General features: G+C 37.3%; 1 protein-coding gene across 1 annotated transcript in view; it reads right to left on the minus strand.

The window, feature by feature from the left end:
• LOC115415943 (anoctamin-1-like) overlaps positions 1 to 4,147 on the minus strand; it is a gene marked incomplete at its 3' end in the record, with an annotated part of 23,354 nt that extends 19,207 nt beyond the window's left edge. The window contains exon 1 of the mRNA XM_030129625.1: positions 4,136 to 4,147. Within this exon, the coding sequence (XP_029985485.1) occupies positions 4,136 to 4,147 (12 nt within the window). The remainder of the gene's footprint in view (positions 1 to 4,135) is intronic.
• Between the last annotated feature and the right edge of the window lie 15,623 nt (positions 4,148 to 19,770).

The raw sequence follows: 19,770 nt of genomic DNA on the forward strand, positions 1-19,770 counted from the left end.
AACTACAACTAGACTACAACTAAACTACAACTGAACTACCACTGAACTACAACTAAACTACAACTGAACTACAACTGAACTACAACTAAACTAAACTACAACTGAACTACAACTGAACTACAACTAAACTACAACTAAACTAAACTACAACTGAACTACAACTGAACTACAACTGAACTAAAACTAAACTACAACTGAACTACAACTGAACTACAACTAAACTACAACTAAACTAAACTACAACTGAACTACAACTGAACTACAACTAAACTACAACTAAACTAAACTACAACTGAACTACAACTGCACTACAACTGAACTACAACTGAACTACAACTAAACTAAACTACAACTGAACTACAACTGCACTACAACTGAACTACAACTGAACTACAACTAAACTAAACTACAACTGAACTACAACTAAACTACAACTGAACTACAACTGAACTACAACTAACTACAACTGAACTACAACTGAACTACAACTGAACTACAACTGAACTACAACTAAACTACAACTGCACTACAACTGAACTACAACTAAACTAAACTACAACTGAACTACAACTGCACTACAACTGAACTACAACTGAACTACAACTAAACTAAACTACAACTGAACTACAACTGAACTACAACTGAACTACAACTGAACTAAAACTAAACTACAACTGAACAACAACTGAACTACAACTAAACTAAACTACAACTGAACTACAACTAAACTACAACTGAACTACAACTGAACTACAACTGAACTAAAATTAAACTACAACTGAACTACAACTAAACTACAACTGAACTACAACTGAACTACAACTAAACTACAACTAAACTACAACTGAACTACAACTAAACTACAACTGAACTACAACTGAACTACAACTAAACTACAACTGAACTACAACTGAACTATAACTAAACTACAACTAAACTACAACTGAACTACAACTAAACTAAACTACAACTGAACTACAACTGCACTACAACTGAACTACAACTAAACTGCACTACAACTGAACTACAACTGCACTACAACTGAACTACAACTAAACTACAACTGAACTACAACTGAACTACAACTAAACTACAACTGAACTACAACTAAACTACAACTGAACTACAACTGAACTACAACTGAACTAAAACTAAACTACAACTGAACTACAACTGAACTACAACTAAACTAAACTACAACTGAACTACAACTGAACTACAACTAAACTACAACTGAACTACAACTGAACTACAACTAAACTAAACTACAACTGAACTACAACTGAACTACAACTAAACTACAACTAAACTAAACTACAACTGAACTACAACTGAACTACAACTGAACTAAAACTAAACTACAACTGAACTACAACTGAACTACAACTAAACTACAACTAAACTAAACTACAACTGAACTACAACTGAACTACAACTAAACTGCAACTAAACTAAACTACAACTGAACTACAACTGCACTACAACTGAACTACAACTGAACTACAACTAAACTAAACTACAACTGAACTACAACTGCACTACAACTGAACTACAACTGAACTACAACTAAACTAAACTACAACTGAACTACAACTAAACTACAACTGAACTACAACTGAACTACAACTAAACTACAACTGAACTACAACTGAACTACAACTGAACTACAACTAAACTACAACTGCACTACAACTGAACTACAACTAAACTAAACTACAACTGAACTACAACTGCACTACAACTGAACTACAACTGAACTACAACTAAACTAAACTACAACTGAACTACAACTGAACTACAACTGAACTAAAACTAAACTACAACTGAACAACAACTGAACTACAACTAAACTAAACTACAACTGAACTACAACTAAACTACAACTGAACTACAACTGAACTACAACTGAACTACAACTAAACTACAACTGAACTACAACTGAACTACAACTAAACTACAACTGAACTACAACTGAACTACAACTAAACTACAACTGAACTACAACTAAACTACAACTGAACTACAACTGAACTACAACTAAACTACAACTGAACTACAACTGAACTATAACTAAACTACAACTAAACTACAACTGAACTACAACTAAACTAAACTACAACTGAACTACAACTGCACTACAACTGAACTACAACTAAACTGCACTACAACTGAACTACAACTGCACTACAACTGAACTACAACTAAACTACAACTGAACTACAACTGAACTACAACTAAACTACAACTGAACTACAACTAAACTACAACTGAACTACAACTGAACTACAACTGAACTAAAACTAAACTACAACTGAACTACAACTGAACTACAACTAAACTAAACTACAACTGAACTACAACTGAACTACAACTAAACTACAACTGAACTACAACTAAACTACAACTTAAATGCAACTGAACTACAACTGAACTACAACTAAACTACAACTAAAACTAAACTAACACTAAACAAAAACTAAACTACAACTAAACTGCAACTAAACTAAAACACTAAACTAAAACTAAACTATAAAAAAATAAACTAAAACTAAACTACAACTAAACTACAACTAAACTAAAACTAAACTAAACTACAACTAAACTAAAACTAAACTACAACTAAACTACAACTAAAATTAAACTACAACTAAACTAAAACTAAACTTCAACTAAACTAAAACTAAACTACAACTAAACTAAACTTAACTACAACTAAACTACAACTTAAATGCAACTGAACTACAACTGAACTACAACTAAACTACAACTAAAACTAAACTAACACTAAACAAAACTAAACTACAACTAAACTGCAACTAAACTAAAACACTAAACTAAAACTAAACTATAAAAAATAAACTAAAACTAAACTACAACTAAACTACAACTAAACTAAAACTAAACTAAACTACAACTAAACTAAAACTAAACTACAACTAAACTACAACTAAATTAAACTACAACTAAACTAAAACTAAACTTCAACTAAACTAAAACTAAACTACAACTAAACTAAACTTAACTACAACTAAACTGCAACTAAACTAAAACACTAAACTAAAACTAAACTATAAAAAAATAAACTAAAACTAAACTTCAACTAAACTAAAACTAAACTACAACTAAACTAAAACTAAACTACAACTAAAACTACAACTAAACTAAACTTAACTACAACTGAACTAAAACTAAACTTCAACTAAACTACAACTAAATTAAACTTAACTACAACTAAACTAAAACTAAACTTCAACTAAAGTAAAACACTAAACTAAAACTAAACTACAAAAAAATAAACTAAAACTAAAACTAAACTAAAATTAAATTAAACTAAAATTAAACTAAACTAAATTAAAACTAAAACTAAACTAAACTACAACTAAACTAAAACTAAACTTCAACTAAACTGAAACACTAAACTGAAATTAAACTACAACAAAACTACACTAAAACTAAACTAAACTACAGGTAAACTAAAACTAAATTAAACTAAACTACAACTAAACTAAAACTAAACTAAATTTAACTTAACTTAACTACAACAAAACTAAAACTAAACTTCAACTAAACTAAAACACTAAACTAAAACTAAGCTACAAAAAACTAAACTAAAACTAAACTAAAATTAAACTAAAATTAAATTAAACTAAAATTAAACTAAACTAAACTAAATTACAACTAAACTAAAACTAAACTAAACTAAATTACAACTAAACTAAAATTAACTAAACAACAAGTAAACTAAGCATTTAGAAAAAAAATGAAAACTAATAAAAACTATCAAACCTGCTCTAAAAACAAATTAAAACAAACTGAATTAGAGAAAAACAGTCCAAACTAAATCAAACTAAACTAGGATGAAACTCCTAAACTATTGCAGCCTTGCTCAGAACCACCCACTGACACAACAAACATGAACAGTCCAAGTTAAACCTGTGGAGGCAGAAGACGCTGCAGTGGTTTCCTGTCAGGAACACAGTAAGTCTGAGCGGATCATTTACTCTGAACTGGAACGATGATAATAAAGGTTAAAGGTTAGAGACGGAGGAGGAAGTGTGGGGGGGTGGTCTGGGTTAGGCCTGTGGGTGGACAGGGGTCTGGATACCACACAAACCCAGGACCAGGACCACCATACCAGATACACCATACTGTTACAAAGGCTTCTTTGAATGGTTTGTTTAGTTTTGTTTTTTTTACTTTTTTTTCCGTGAACAATTGAATTCCATCATAAATCTGCATAAATCCTAAACACATTTGTATTTGATCCCAACAGGATCTAATGTTCTATCAGCAAATGTTCCAACTGTGTTCAAACTGAAACTGTGTTTTCCAGACATTCCAGTTTCAGATCCTGTTCAAATGTTCAGATTCTATTAGTTCACAACTAACATCAGAACAGGATTGGAGTTCAATCCAAACAAAGGAACCAACATCTGCCTCAGACAGAAAACAGTGTTTTTAGGAGGATTCAAAGAACCATTATTGAATAGAACACTGTTTAATTATATTCAATAAGATAAAAACAATAAAGGAAACCAAAAAACTCAAATAAACCTCTGCCACAATATCTGCATTTGAATAAATACCTAAAAATATCCAAACAGTACTGTTTCATATCCAAACAGTACTGTTTAATATCAGAACAGTACTGTTTCATATCAGAACAGTACTGTTTCATATCCAAACAGTACTGTTTCATATCCAAACAGTACTGTTTCATATCAGAACAGTACTGTTTAATATCCAAACAATACTGTTTAATATCAGAACAGTACTGTTTAATATCAGAACAGTACTGTTTAATATCCAAACAGTAGTGTTTAATATCCAAACAGTACTGTTTAATATCCGAACAGTACTGTTTAATATCCAAACAGTACTGTTTAATATCCGAACAGTACTGTTTAATATCCGAACAGTACTGTTTAATATCCAAACAGTACTGTTTAATATCCAAACAGTACTGTTTAATATCCAAACAGTACTGTGGAATGAAAGATCATAGTCCATGGGCCAACAGGGATCACCGTGCACCCCCCCCATAACAGTACTAGACCATGATTTTTTATTCCCTTGGACCTTCCTGAAGAAGAAAATATGATGCCAACATCTAAATTTTGGGATGGACTACCCATCAGCAGACATTTTCAAAATGGCCGCCGACGCGACTGGAAAAATCCTGTTCGGGCTCATAACTTTGCAAATATGACAGATAGAGACGTGATTTTGGTGTCTATACCTATGTGTTTGAGTACCAGCAATCCAATAAACCACATTATAACAACCTATGACCATCTCTTCAACTTTAGAATTGAAAAATATCAGTTTCAGACAATAATTTTGAGTGGTGCCTCAAGAATTGATTCCCTGTTTCATGTGTTTTTTTCAGTGATTCACCTGCGCATTATCAATGGAAGAACAGTATTTTCTCAAATTCTATTTTGTCATAAAAATGTACTTACATCTTCTTTTTTCTTTTAAGGTGTCCATTCTGAATGAAAATGGCGCACAAGAAACGTAAGAGGGACGAGAGTGTCACCGACACTGGTCACGAATCTGAACTCTGCATCATTCATTACACGGACACGTCATCATTAACTTTCACAGCATTGACAGGAGAGGCTGGCAAAGCTGAAAGAAATAAAACAGCAAAGACTTTCTGAGCCTGTAGATTCTGTTCATCGGATGACCCATATCTGTTCGCAAATTCCAGATACAGCTGGGGAGCACCAGGGATATCATCGCGAATGCTACAAGCGGTTCACATCAAATTTGAGAAGACTTTCATCCTCGTCAACCTCTTCATCGGTAACTGAAACCAAGACTGGTCGTCCATCAAGGTGCCCCTCTAATGAAAGCGAGAGATTCATCTTAATCCAGACTGCGTTTTCTGCAACAAAGTTGGCAGGAAAAAAGTCAACAAAGGAGGCGCCTGGACAACTGAACCGACATCTAGATTGGAATATGCTGGAGGTGACACTTCTCAAAATTGCAGAAGACCGGAAAGATTTTGAGATGCTTCGAAGGATCAAAGGCTCTTCCATCATGGCCTGGTGAGACGTAGCTTGCGGGTCGCTGCTACGCCATGGGTCTCTAATATATATAGCTCTGCAACTTCTATGGTATTGAGCCTCACACGCGTAAAGGTCATAGCCTTTGATCCTTCGAAGCATCTCCAAATCTTTCCGGTCTTCTGCAATTTTGAGAACAGTGTCACCTCCAGCATATTCCAATCTAGATGTCGGTTCAGTTGTCCAGGCGCCTCCTTTGTTGACTTTTTTCCTGCCAACTTTGTTGCAGAAAACGCAGTCTGGATTAAGATGAATCTCTCGCTTTCATTAGAGGGGCACCTTGATGGACGACCAGTCTTGGTTTCAGTTACCGATGAAGAGGTTGACGAGGATGAAAGTCTTCTCAAATTTGATGTGAACCGCTTGTAGCATTCGCGATGATATCCCTGGTGCTCCCCAGCTGTATCTGGAATTTGCGAACAGATATGGGTCATCCGATGAACAGAATCTACAGGCTCAGAAAGTCTTTGCTGTTTTATTTCTTTCAGCTTTGCCAGCCTCTCCTGTCAATGCTGTGAAAGTTAATGATGACGTGTCCGTGTAATGAATGATGCAGAGTTCAGATTCGTGACCAGTGTCGGTGACACTCACGTCCCTCTTACGTTTCTTGTGCGCCATTTTCATTCAGAATGGACACCTTAAAAGAAAAAAGAAGATGTAAGTACATTTTTATGACAAAATAGAATTTGAGAAAATACTGTTCTTCCATTGATAATGCGCAGGTGAATCACTGAAAAAAACACATGAAACAGGGAATCAATTCTTGAGGCACCACTCAAAATTATTGTCTGAAACTGATATTTTTCAATTCTAAAGTTGAAGAGATGGTCATAGGTTGTTATAATGTGGTTTATTGGATTGCTGGTACTCAAACACATAGGTATAGACACCAAAATCACGTCTCTATCTGTCATATTTGCAAAGTTATGAGCCCGAACAGGATTTTTCCAGTCGCGTCGGCGGACATTTTGAAAATGTCTGCTGATGGGTAGTCCATCCCAAAATTTAGATGTTGGCATCATATTTTCTTCTTCAGGAAGGTCCAAGGGAATAAAAACTCATGGTCTAGTACTGTTATGGGGGGGGTGCACGGTGACCCCTATTGGCCCATGGACTATTTCTTTCTGTGCACCAACACTCTGGAACAGTCTTCCTCTGGACAGAAGGCAGGCATGTTCTGTGGAGGTTTTTAAAGTAAAGCTCAAGACCCACTGGTTTACTCTGTGTTATAAGTCATGATGTGTGTTTACTGTTGATGGTTTTAGCTTTTATGTTTTATTGTCTTATTGTGATTGATTTTATATCTGTACAGCACTTTGATTGGAAGCGCTTTACAAATAAATTATTATTATTATTATTATTATTATTATTATTAATTACTCTATATTATATTTAATAATCCTTTGTGTTTTAATTTAACAGCCCAATTAGCTCAATGATAATAGCCTAATCATTTATTTCTCTTATTAGAACCTCTGATTATTGCCTTTATCTCTGTTTGATCCAGTTTTCATTCACTCCTCCATGTCTTGATGTCGTAGCTTGCCTATGCCGTTTTTTTTTTTTTTTTTTTTTTTCTCAGTTAGTCCACCGGTTCAAACTTTAAACATCATGGCATTATCAACTATAGGAGAGTTTTCTTTCTATATAAAGTACTTAAGCTTCAAAAATGGACCATTACAAAGGGGACAGAGATGTCTGAAAAAAGTACACCCCCAGTGACAAGTACTAGTACCCTTTAAATACAAGCTGGTACCTCTGTTTATGACAGTCTGTCTGTCTGTCTGTCTGTCTGTCTGTATACTAGCTGCAGGAAAAAAGGCAATAACTAAACGATGGACGACACAAGAAGAACAGACAATAAATAGTTGGACAGACGTAACCACAGGAGTTTATAGGATGGAAAGACAAACCTTTACTGTAAATCTGATGAGGGATTTTTTTGTGCAACACTGGGAGGGATGGGTGAGATGAATGCCCGAATATGAACCCAAAACCCTGAAGGAAATCTGTTTTTGTGTTGTGATTTATCTTTATTTCTACATTGATTCTTTCCTTTCAGATCCTGTATGCCAGGACCATGAGGAGCTGATGCAGATGCTTTGGTTTTTTTTACACCCACTCTCTGGACATCTAGAGTTTGTGTATTTGTTTTTTCCATGTGTGAAAAAAAATCTGAATTCTTTCAATTAAAAGAGAATATATATATATATCTATATATATCTATCTATCTATATATATATATATATATATATATAAGCACAGCTGCTGATGGCAAGGTTCTAATAGTTTTGGATTTTTCATTCTAGTTTAGTTTTATTTAGTTTGGACTTTTTTTTCTCTAATTCAGTTTTAACTCATTTTTAGAGCAGGTTTGGTAGTTTTTATTAGATTCCATTTTTTACTGAATGTTTAGTTGTAGTTTAGTTTTAGTTTAGTTGTAGTTCAGTTGTAGTTCAGTTTTAGTTTAGTTGTAGTTTAGTTGTAGTTCAGTTGTAGTTCAGTTGTAGTTTAGTTGTAGTTTAGTTTTAGTTCAGTTGTAGTTCAGTTGTAGTTTAGTTTTAGTTTAGTTGTAGTTTAGTTGTAGTTCAGTTGTAGTTCAGTTGTAGTTCAGTTGTAGTTCAGTTGTAGTTCAGTTGTAGTTTAGCTGTAGTTCAGTTGTAGTTCAGTTGTAGTTTAGTTGTAGTTCAGTTGTAGTTCAGTTGTAGTTTAGTTGTAGTTCAGTTGTAGTTCAGTTGTAGTTTAGTTGTAGTTCAGTTGTAGTTTAGTTTTAGTTCAGTTGTAGTTCAGTTGTAGTTCAGTTGTAGTTTAGTTGTAGTTCAGTTGTAGTTTAGCTGTAGTTCAGTTGTAGTTCAGTTGTAGTTCAGTTTTAGTTCAGTTGTAGTTTAGTTTTAGTTCAGTTGTAGTTCAGTTGTAGTTCAGTTGTAGTTTAGTTGTAGTTCAGTTGTAGTTCAGTTGTAGTTCAGTTGTAGTTTAGTTGTAGTTCAGTTGTAGTTTAGCTGTAGTTCAGTTGTAGTTCAGTTGTAGTTCAGTTTTAGTTCAGTTGTAGTTCAGTTGTAGTTCAGTTGTAGTTCAGTTTTAGTTCAGTTGTAGTTTAGTTGTAGTTCAGTTGTAGTTTAGTTTTAGTTCAGTTGTAGTTCAGTTGTAGTTCAGTTGTAGTTCAGTTGTAGTTTAGTTGTAGTTTAGCTGTAGTTCAGTTGTAGTTTAGTTGTAGTTCAGTTGTAGTTCAGTTTTAGTTCAGTTGTAGTTCAGTTGTAGTTCAGTTTTAGTTCAGTTGTAGTTTAGTTGTAGTTCAGTTGTAGTTCAGTTGTAGTTCAGTTGTAGTTTAGTTGTAGTTCAGTTGTAGTTTAGTTTTAGTTCAGTTGTAGTTCAGTTGTAGTTCAGTTTTAGTTCAGTTGTAGTTCAGTTGTAGTTTAGTTGTAGTTCAGTTGTAGTTCAGTTGTAGTTTAGTTGTAGTTCAGTTGTAGTTTAGCTGTAGTTCAGTTGTAGTTCAGTTTTAGTTCAGTTGTAGTTCAGTTGTAGTTCAGTTGTAGTTCAGTTGTAGTTTAGTTGTAGTTCAGTTGTAGTTCAGTTGTAGTTCAGTTGTAGTTTAGTTGTAGTTCAGTTGTAGTTTAGCTGTAGTTCAGTTGTAGTTCAGTTGTAGTTTAGTTGTAGTTTAGTTGTAGTTCAGTTGTAGTTCAGTTGTAGTTCAGTTGTAGTTCAGTGGTCTCTTTTCTCTTCTTCTCTGTGCTCCTATTCAAATCAATCCCAGACAGGACTCTGCTGCTTTAGTCTCCATGTTTCCAGGTAGAGTGGGGACCAGAAGACGACTGGAAACCACAGTGAACACAAGTGACGGAGCAAAAAGTGTCGTATGGAGACAGCAGCTAAAATTGCTAGAGTGAAATAAATCAATTTTGTATCAATCCAACATTGACAAAGATGAAAATGGAGGGAATTTGATCCATAATTTTTATGTGTTTTAGTTCGTTTTATAAACACACAACACAGTTTCAGTTAGTTACGGTTCTAGTTTGTATTTATTTCAGTTAACGAAAATGTTTTTACACTTCTAGTTTTGGTCACTTCATTACTTTTCGTTAACGATAATAACCTTGGCTGATGGCATGGGGAATTCTGACCTGCATGAAGTTGGCCCCCCACCCAACGAAAACCTCTGGATAAATATTCACATTCGTTTGTGCGTCGTCGTTAGTGCTGGTTAGTGCAATAAAAGTTTTCGTTTGTGCTATTATGGTTATTGAAAAACAATTCTTCTACAGGTCATTCTGAGGTCAGCCAGCCCCCCCACTGGCTCCAAAATGAACAGAAGTGGTGTTTGTTTGTGCTTCGTTAGTGCTGTTTAAAGTTTTGTTTGAGCTGTTAGCCTTAACCCCGCCCCCCTCCCCCTCCAGGTTAACTCCAGAACTGGTCAGGTCCGTGTTTCCGTTCATTCAAATGCATTAAAGACACGTGAAGCCCAAACAGACTGTACAGGTTCTGTTGTGCTCCACACTGGTCTGTTTTCCTCCTGGTGTGTTTTTCACTCCTCCTCCAGTCAAACCAGTCAAACTCTTGGGAGTTCACCCTGAACCAGAACTGCAGCTAAATATTTGTCTGTGTTTGGTTTGTTTTATGACTGTAGAAGACAACTGCAGGATATGATCCTCCTCAGATCAGTTAGCTCTACCAGTGTTGTCGTTCCATGTTCAGTTTCCTTCTACATTTGTGTGTCTGTGCTTTGACAAACTGCTCGGCTACACATGATATTTTTGCTAACAGCTGTTTTAGGTTATTGTGCTCAACAGTAATTATTGGAGTGATTAGTATTAAGTGGTTTATTAGGCATTGTTTTTTCAGGTAGCTGGAGTGGACAGAATATCAAACCACAGATGAGTATTTTAGGATGCACCTTCAAACAGGGAAGTTACCAACAAAGTGGAGTAACTTACATTACATTTATTACTCATTTCAAATGTATTTACGTTACTTATGACTTTGTAGCTAAATGAATTAGTTTCATTACTTTTTTTTTTTTAACAATTTTTATTTCTCAATTTTTAACAATATAAAACAGTCTCCTCAGGTGAGGAGCAGGAAAAGAAAACAAAAAAAAAAAACAGATGAAAAGAAGAGGCTGTGATGGAGACAGAACATGAACAGATGCACGTGTCTGTGAACGTCGGCCATTTTCCCCAGTTTTTCATGCAGAGCTTTTCTTTGAACTTCAGTTCATGTGTCAGATGTTCCAGAAGTCGATCATCTATGATTGAATCCATTGTTTATCAGACGGAGCCTCAGTCTGAGGACACCTCTGTGTTCTGGTCTTCTTCACGTCCACCAGGAGGACCTGGACCACATATGTGTCTGACTTCTGCACTGCTTCTTCCAAAGGTCCCAGGTCCAGAACTAGAGCAGAATTTGGGATTCCATATCCAACAGCTCACACAGAGCTGAGTGGACCTTCCCCCTGAAGGCCTGGATATGAGCATTTCCAGAACCTGTGTGTGATCTGGATCCATGGGGTTCCAGAGTCTGCACCACGGCTGTTGAGTCTTCATTTGTTTACTTTGAATTTCAGGTGGGATGAAATAATGAATTAGATGTTTCCTCTTAAATTCTCTCCCTTCAGGTGACTGTGATGTTGGCTGCTGTGTTTCCCACATATCGTCCCAGATCTCCTCTGGATCTTCTCACCCAGCTCTGTTTCCCATTTGGGTTGAATCTACAGTGTTGAATCATTTCTAGAATCCATCAAACACCCGTACAAAGCTGACCCAGTTTCTGGGACAGCACCTCCATAAGCTTGTAGAAGTAGTTTTATGATGGGATGTGTTTGATCCTCACGTGTTTTAATCTCTTTAATGTAACAGTTCCTCATTTGCATTTATCTAAAGAAGTCCTGATTAGTTAATTTATGAATATTTTTTAACTCCTGGAAGCTTTTCATTTCTGCTTTTTTCATAATCGTGCATATGCCTGTAATTCCTTTTTCAGCCCAACTTTTAAATCTATCATCAGATTTTCCTGGAATGAAGTTATTATCAAATGAAATCCATTTTAACTCCAGTTTCCTTTCCTGTTTGTAGTTGTTTCACTGTGGAGTACTGTACATCCAGTGTGAAGGAAGTCACTGGGCTGAGATTACACTTCTGTTTAATGTAAACTGGAGTCTGTTTCTCCAATGTTTGTCTGAACTGAATATTTGAATGTTGAAACTTCAATATCTTTCCACTGAGAACACATCCCTTATCACAGCAGTAAGTCAAATGACACAGCATGAAAATAATAGTTCACATCTGGAAGTGACAGAGCTCCTTTGTTTTTAGGTAACTGTAATGTGTCGTAGCGTATCCTTGGTCGTTTACCTTCTCATATGAATCTTCATGTGCATTTATCCCATTTTAGAAACTGGGCTTTTGAAACATTTATAGGCAGAGAATAGAATATATATAACAGACGTGGTAAGATGTTCATTTGTACGACATTCATCCTGTCATTTAATCCCAATGGGAATGTGAACCATCTTTCAGTATCTTCCCTTATAATTCTGTTAACTTGTTCATAATTACTTCTATATAATTTGGAAAGGTCTTTGGTTATATTTATGCCCAAATATTGGATTGATTTGGCCTCCCATTTTATTTACCATTCCCTTAATTCTTGAGTTGGTGAGCAGTTAAACCTGAGGATCTGAGTTTGAAGTATAGTTACTTTATAACCTGAGTACAGACCCGATCTTTCCAGTATTTGTGTAAGGTGTACAAATGAATCTATTGGGTTTTTTAAATAAATCATGATATCATCTGCGAACAGACTTATTACATGTTTTTGTATAATATGCAGCGTTCTTCTAAAATGATCTTGTGTTTGTCTGTTCCTCACAAATCCACGTTGGTCTTCATCGATCAGATCTGGTCTAAATGTTTGGAGTCTGTTTGATAGAACTGAAGTGTATACTTTGTAATCAACATTAATACTGATATAGGTCTAGAATTTTGGCAATACTCCTTATGTTTTAGTGGTTTAGGGATCACTGTAATAACTGCTTCTGTCCGGGGGGGGGGGGGGGGGCGTATCTTTAGTCATAATCCAATTCTAAGTAGTGTGGAATAATGGTATCAGTTCTTCACCAAACTTCTTTTACCATTCAGAAGGAACTCCATCACTGCCAGTGCCTTATTTGACTTTATTTTGCCGTTACTTTGTGAATGTCATCAGTTGTCATCTCTGCTGTTACTGGATCATTCTGTGTTGTGCCTGTTGAAGGTAGATCAAGGGAGTTGAGAAAAATCTTTATGTCATTTTGATTTGAGGGAGATGGCTGAGTACAGATCTTTGTAAAAGTCTCTAAATATTTTCCGTTTCTTTTGGTTCATATTTAGGTTGGTTTGTTTTGGGGTGGTGTAGTTTGTTTCCTGTTTTTTCCGCCTGTTGTCTCTGTAAACGTCTTGCCAACAGTTTCATTGCTTTGGGGCCTGATTCATAAAGCTTTGTTTTAAATATGTTGTTTTTGTTTCAGCTTCATATTGAAGCAGATTGTTAATTTCATTTCTTATCTCATTCATTTGTTGTTTAATTTTTGGGTCAACTCTTCTTTTGCCTTTATGTTTCTGTTCCAATTGATTCAGTTCTGCAATATGGTTTTTATATTGTTTGATTTTTTTCTTTTTTGAGATTACTTGTAATTGCAATCAATTTTGTACATATAACTGCTTTTAAAGCATCCCACAATACAGCTGGGTCTGTTTCCCATCATTGTTCTCCTCCAAGTACGTCTTAATAGCTACCTTCATTTGTTCAGTGACTGACGTCTTGTTTAAAATCCCCACATTCAGTCTCCACATTGTATCGCTCCTTCTACAGTTCAAATGTATCTTCAAGTAGATGGCACTATGATCAGATACGTCTGCCACTCCAAGTCTACCTTCTTTTATTTTATCTCTATCTTCTTTTTGCATAAAAAATAGTCGATTCTGGAGTAAATGGACTGTGTTGCAGAGCAGTGACTTAAACCCTCCACAGTGGATGCAGGTCTGTCCACACGTTCAAAAAGCCTGTGTCCTTCCATGTATTTTTCTCTAGTTTTGTGACAGACTTCTTGTTTTTCTTGACACTAGTTGGATCCATGTCGTAGTCCATCCCCCACACACACACTTCTGCTCCCAGCGCTATGATATCAAATACAGATTTAAAGAACTCTTTACTGCCCTCTGGTGGGGCATATGCATTCACCAGTGGAACCAATGTTTGGCCTGTCATCCCCTTAACAATAACACAAGTTCTCTCTTTGTCTTTTATTTCTTTTTGGAGCTCAAATTTAATCGTATTAGACATCAGTATTGCTACTCCTCTTTTCCGAGCATTAGAATGTGAACTATCGAAGGTATTTTTGAATCCAAACCTCTTTAATTTCTCATCTTCTGGTTTTGGTCAATGAGTTTCTTGTAAGAAGTTAATTTGGGCTTTTTCCTTTTTCACTTTGGTCATTATTCCAGCTCTTCTAACTGGGTTTCCCCAAACCACTGACATTCAAAGAAAGGATCTGAATTTCTTCTTGTTCTGTATCCATAAACCATTTCACTTCTGCTTACTTTAACATTCTCCCACAGACTTTTTGTTCAACTTTTATGAACATAGAACATTTTCTGAACTGAAAACAAAAAAGGTGACCTCCACAAAGAAGTCGACCACCCAGCTCTCATGCTGACTCTCTTTTTGATTTGAGGGGGAAAGCCTCCCACAAAAAGAGGACCCCCATCTAGTAGGACCCCCATCTAGTAGGACCCCCATCTAGTAGTGACAATGACTCCACATAGGATTAATGAACCCATCGCAGTCATTAGGATGTCTAAGTCCCCGCTAATCCAACTGTTCATTTATCTATGACCCTCCAACTCAAATGAAAATGACCTTCCCTTAGCAGGTACTCGTGTTCATGTTCATGTTCATGTTCATGTTCATGTTCATGTTCTGTCAGGCCGGTGCTGATGTGGATGCTCCTGCCTTATTTCTGTGCAGATGAAATTCTTGCAGCCGTCCTCGTGCGTCTGCTGGCCGCCTCGGTGCGTCCGCTCCCCGTATGTTTCCACGTCGCAGTCCCGGTTGATTGAAGCTTTTTGGTAAGTGTGGTTCTTCTGCTGTTGATCGTCATGTTGTCCACCTCGTATCCTCTGTGTCGTAGGTCACTGGATGTGTCTTCCGCGCTGCCGTACGTTTTTACCCTGTTGGTCCAGTGGATGTCCTAACCCTAACCCTAACCTTAACCCTGTTGTTCAGAGGGGTCTGGAAGCAGATGCCTTCTCTCTTTAGAATCTTCTTAATGTTAGCACAGGCTTTACGTTGTCGCAGTGTCCTTTCTGAAGAATCGTGATGAAAATAAATCCTGTGACCATCGAAGGTGACTGTTTTCTTTTCCCACACTTTCCTTAAAATCATTTCCTTTACAGTGAACTGCTGCAAAAAGATGACGATCGGATTTAGGCTTTAGAGCTGAGGCTCGGTGAGCACGTTGAATCTGCAGATCAAAGTTCATAGAAAATTCTTCACGGAGCCAATTATCCATAAAGTGTGCGACCAAGTCCCTCTTGGATTCAGCCTCCTCTTGTCTGCCATAGATCCGTAGATTATTTCGTCTAGATCTTGATTCCAAATTGTCTGGTTTGTCCATGCTCTTTTGCTGCTCTTGTGTCACTTCTTGCAGTGTACAGTCAGCTTCAGGACTCCACGCTTCCATTTCCTCTGTGCGTTCTCTACCGTCCCACCGGAAGTCAGTTTCATTACTTTTAAGTTAATAATTATTTTCCTTCCCTAAAAACTGATGTTGAACAGATTATTCCTTGGGGAACTAAACACACTTCATTTTATTTTATTTGAACATTCCATGACCTTAACTGTGCAGAAGAAAACCTAGAGTTGTAAACACTGCAGTGTTTCATCAGCTGATGGGACACAGTATGGAATGGACTGTCAATAATACACATGGAAACCACAAATCCAAATGAAGGAGCTCTGCTCTGACGTTTAAAGTCATACTTTCTGCGTTGTCCTCATAAAAACAGCCCAGATCAGCTCATTGAATAAACTGTAGAATGTGATCGAAGAAGAGTGTTGAACATTTAGCAGGGCCTTAATGTTTACAAGTCAAACAGGGATTGGATCTCATTAGCAGAAGCTTCTCAAACGTCTGAGCAGAAAGTGTGTTTGTTCAAGGAGTCAGCACCAAACCTCCTGTAGTACTGGGAAAAAGTAATTTAATTACAGTAATATTACTAGCAGTGCACTACTGCCCAGCACTGCCTACAAACAGTCAAACTGTAGATTGATAGAATAAATGTATATGTGTATAGATATATGTATGTGTATCTATAGATGGCTGGTCCTCAACCCTGGTCCTCCAGAGCCACTATCCAGGTCCTCCAGATCCACTATCCTGGTCCTCCAGATCCACTCTCCTGGTCCTCCAGATCCACTATCCTGGTCCTCCAGAGTCACTATGCTGGTCCTCCAGATCCACTATCCTGGTCCTCCAGATCCACTACCCTGGTCCTCCAGAGCCACTATCCTGGTCCTCCAAATCCACTATCCTGGTCCTCCTGACCCACTATCCAGGTCCTCCAAATCCACTATCCTGGTCTTCCAGATCCACTACCCTGGTCCTCCAGAGCCACTATCCTGGTCCTCCAAATCCACTATCCTGGTCCTCCTGACCCACTATCCAGGTCCTCCAGATCCACTATCCTGGTCCTCCAGAGCCACTACCCTGGTCCTCCAGATCCACTCTCCTGGTCCTCCAGAGTCACTATGCTGGTCCTCCAGATCCACTATCCTGGTCCTCCAGATCCACTATCCTGGTCCTCCAGATCCACTACCCTGGTCCTCCAGAGCCACTATCCTGGTCCTCCAAATCCACTATCCTGGTCCTCCTGACCCACTATCCAGGTCCTCCAAATCCACTATCCTGGTCTTCCAGATCCACTACCCTGGTCCTCCAGAGCCACTATCCTGGTCCTCCAAATCCACTATCCTGGTCCTCCTGACCCACTATCCAGGTCCTCCAAATCCACTATCCTGGTCTTCCAGATCCACTACCCTGGTCTTCCAGATCCACTCTCCTGGTCCTCCAGATCCTCTCTCCTGGTCCTCCAGATCCACTCTCCTGGTCCTCCAGATCCACTCTCCTGGTCCTCCTGACCCACTATCCAGGTCCTCCAAATCCACTATCCTGGTCTTCCAGATCCACTACCCTGGTCCTCCAGATCCACTCTCCTGGTCCTCCAGATCCTCTCTCCTGGTCCTCCAGATCCACTCTCCTGGTCCTCCAGATCCACTCTCCTGGTCCTCCAGATCCACTCTCCTGGTCCTCCAGATCCTCTCTCCTGGTCCTCCAGATCCACTCTCCTGGTCCTCCAGATCCTCTCTCCTGGTCCTCCAGATCCACTCTCCTGGTCCTCCAGATCCACTCTCCTGGTCCTCCAGATCCACTCTCCTGGTCCTCCAGATCCACTCTCCTCCATGTTTCAGATGTTTCCCTCTTCCTTCTCAGCTGACAGTCATTCTCAGGCTTCTGCAGAGCTTCATGATAGTTTTATCATTTGAATCAGGTGTTGTTTGAGGGCTCCATCTAAAACCTGCAGGACAGTAGATCTGGAGGAGCAGGGACACAGATCTGCATTTGAAGTGGATGACTGCATGAATAAAAATGACTCAGGTTTGGAGCACTGACTTTATGAGCAAAATAAAACCTGTTCATAGCTGTGTTTGAAACAGGAGGACACAAACTCTGAACATGAACTATGAACTGAAGGAAGGATTTTGTGAGGATACAAGCATGAATTGAACCAAAAAGGAAGAAATGACAAAATAATTCTGCAGATGAATGAAGTGAAGCAGTGAAGTGATGACTGTTCAGTGGAGAACACAGCATGTGGGCAGATGTGGGGGTTTCTGATACTGTTTTCACTCCACTTCCAAGGTCTTCATCCATCTCACAGATACAGAAGGTCCAAGAGCATCCTGGGTAAAGGGGGAGGGTAAGAGGGAGGGCCAAGGGGGAGGGCCTAGGGGAAGGTAAGAGGGAGGGCCAAGGGGGAGGGCCAAGGGGAAGGAAAGGGGGAGGGCCTAGGGTAGTGGTTTCCAACCCTTTTTTACTCCTGACTCCATTTTAACATCAGAAATTTCTGTCGACCCCAGACATTCAAAATGGAGACTTCATTTTACTAAAATTCATTTGTTTTTGATCCTGTAATAGTTTTCTATTCTATGTTGCAAATAAAGGTTAATGTTAGAGGACATTTAGTCTGTATAATGTCTGTTATTGTGGACATTTAGTCTGTATAATGTCTATTGTTGTGGACATTTAGTCTGTATAATGTCTATTGTTGTGGACATTTAGTCTGTATAATGTCTGTTATTGTGGACATTTAGTCTGTATAATGTCTATTATTGTGGACATTTAGTCTGTATAATGTCTATTATTGTGGACATTTAGTCTGTATAATGTCTGTTATTGTGGACATTTCGTCTGTATAATGTCTATTCTTGTGGACATTTCGTCTGTATGATGTCTGTTATTGTGGACATTTCGTCTGTATAATGTCTATTGTTGTGGACATTTAGTCTGTATAATGTCTGTTATTGTGGACATTTAGTCTGTATAATGTCTATTATTGTGGACATTTAGTCTGTATAATGTCTATTATTGTGGACATTTAGTCTGTATAATGTCTGTTATTGTGGACATTTAGTCTGTATAATGTCTATTATTGTGGACATTTAGTCTGTATAATGTCTATTATTGTGGACATTTCGTCTGTATAATGTCTATTCTTGTGGACATTTCGTCTGTATAATGTCTATTCTTGTGGACATTTCGTCTGTATAATGTCTATTCTTGTGGACATTTAGTCTGTATAATGTCTATTATTGTGGACATTTAGTCTGTATAATGTCTATTGTTGTGGACATTTCGTCTGTATAATGTCTATTATTGTGGACATTTCGTCTGTATAATGTCTATTATTGTGAACATTTAGTCTGTATAATGTCTGTTATTGTGGACATTTCGTCTGTATAATGTCTATTCTTGTGGACATTTCGTCTGTATAATGTCTATTATTGTGGACATTTCGTCTGTATGATGTCTGTTATTGTGGACATTTCGTCTGTATAATGTCTATTCTTGTGGACATTTCGTCTGTATAATGTCTATTATTGTGGACATTTCGTCTGTATAATGTCTATTCTTGTGGACATTTCGTCTGTATGATGTCTGTTATTGTGGACATTTCGTCTGTATGATGTCTATTCTTGTGGACATTTAGTCTGTATAATGTCTATTCTTGTGGACATTTCGTCTGTATAATGTCTATTCTTGTGGACATTTCGTCTGTATAATGTCTATTATTGTGGACATTTAGTCTGTATAATGTCTATTATTGTGGACATTTAGTCTGTATAATGTCTATTGTTGTGGACATTTCGTCTGTATAATGTCTATTATTGTGGACATTTCGTCTGTATAATGTCTGTTATTGTGGACATTTCGTCTGTATAATGTCTATTCTTGTGGACATTTCGTCTGTATGATGTCTGTTATTGTGGACATTTCGTCTGTATAATGTCTATTATTGTGGACATTTCGTCTGTATAATGTCTATTATTGTGGACATTTCGTCTGTATAATGTCTATTATTGTGGACATTTCGTCTGTATAATGTCT

The sequence above is a fragment of the Sphaeramia orbicularis genome, unplaced genomic scaffold, assembly GCF_902148855.1.
Source record: "Sphaeramia orbicularis unplaced genomic scaffold, fSphaOr1.1, whole genome shotgun sequence".
NCBI classification, from domain to species: Eukaryota; Metazoa; Chordata; class Actinopteri; order Kurtiformes; family Apogonidae; genus Sphaeramia; species Sphaeramia orbicularis.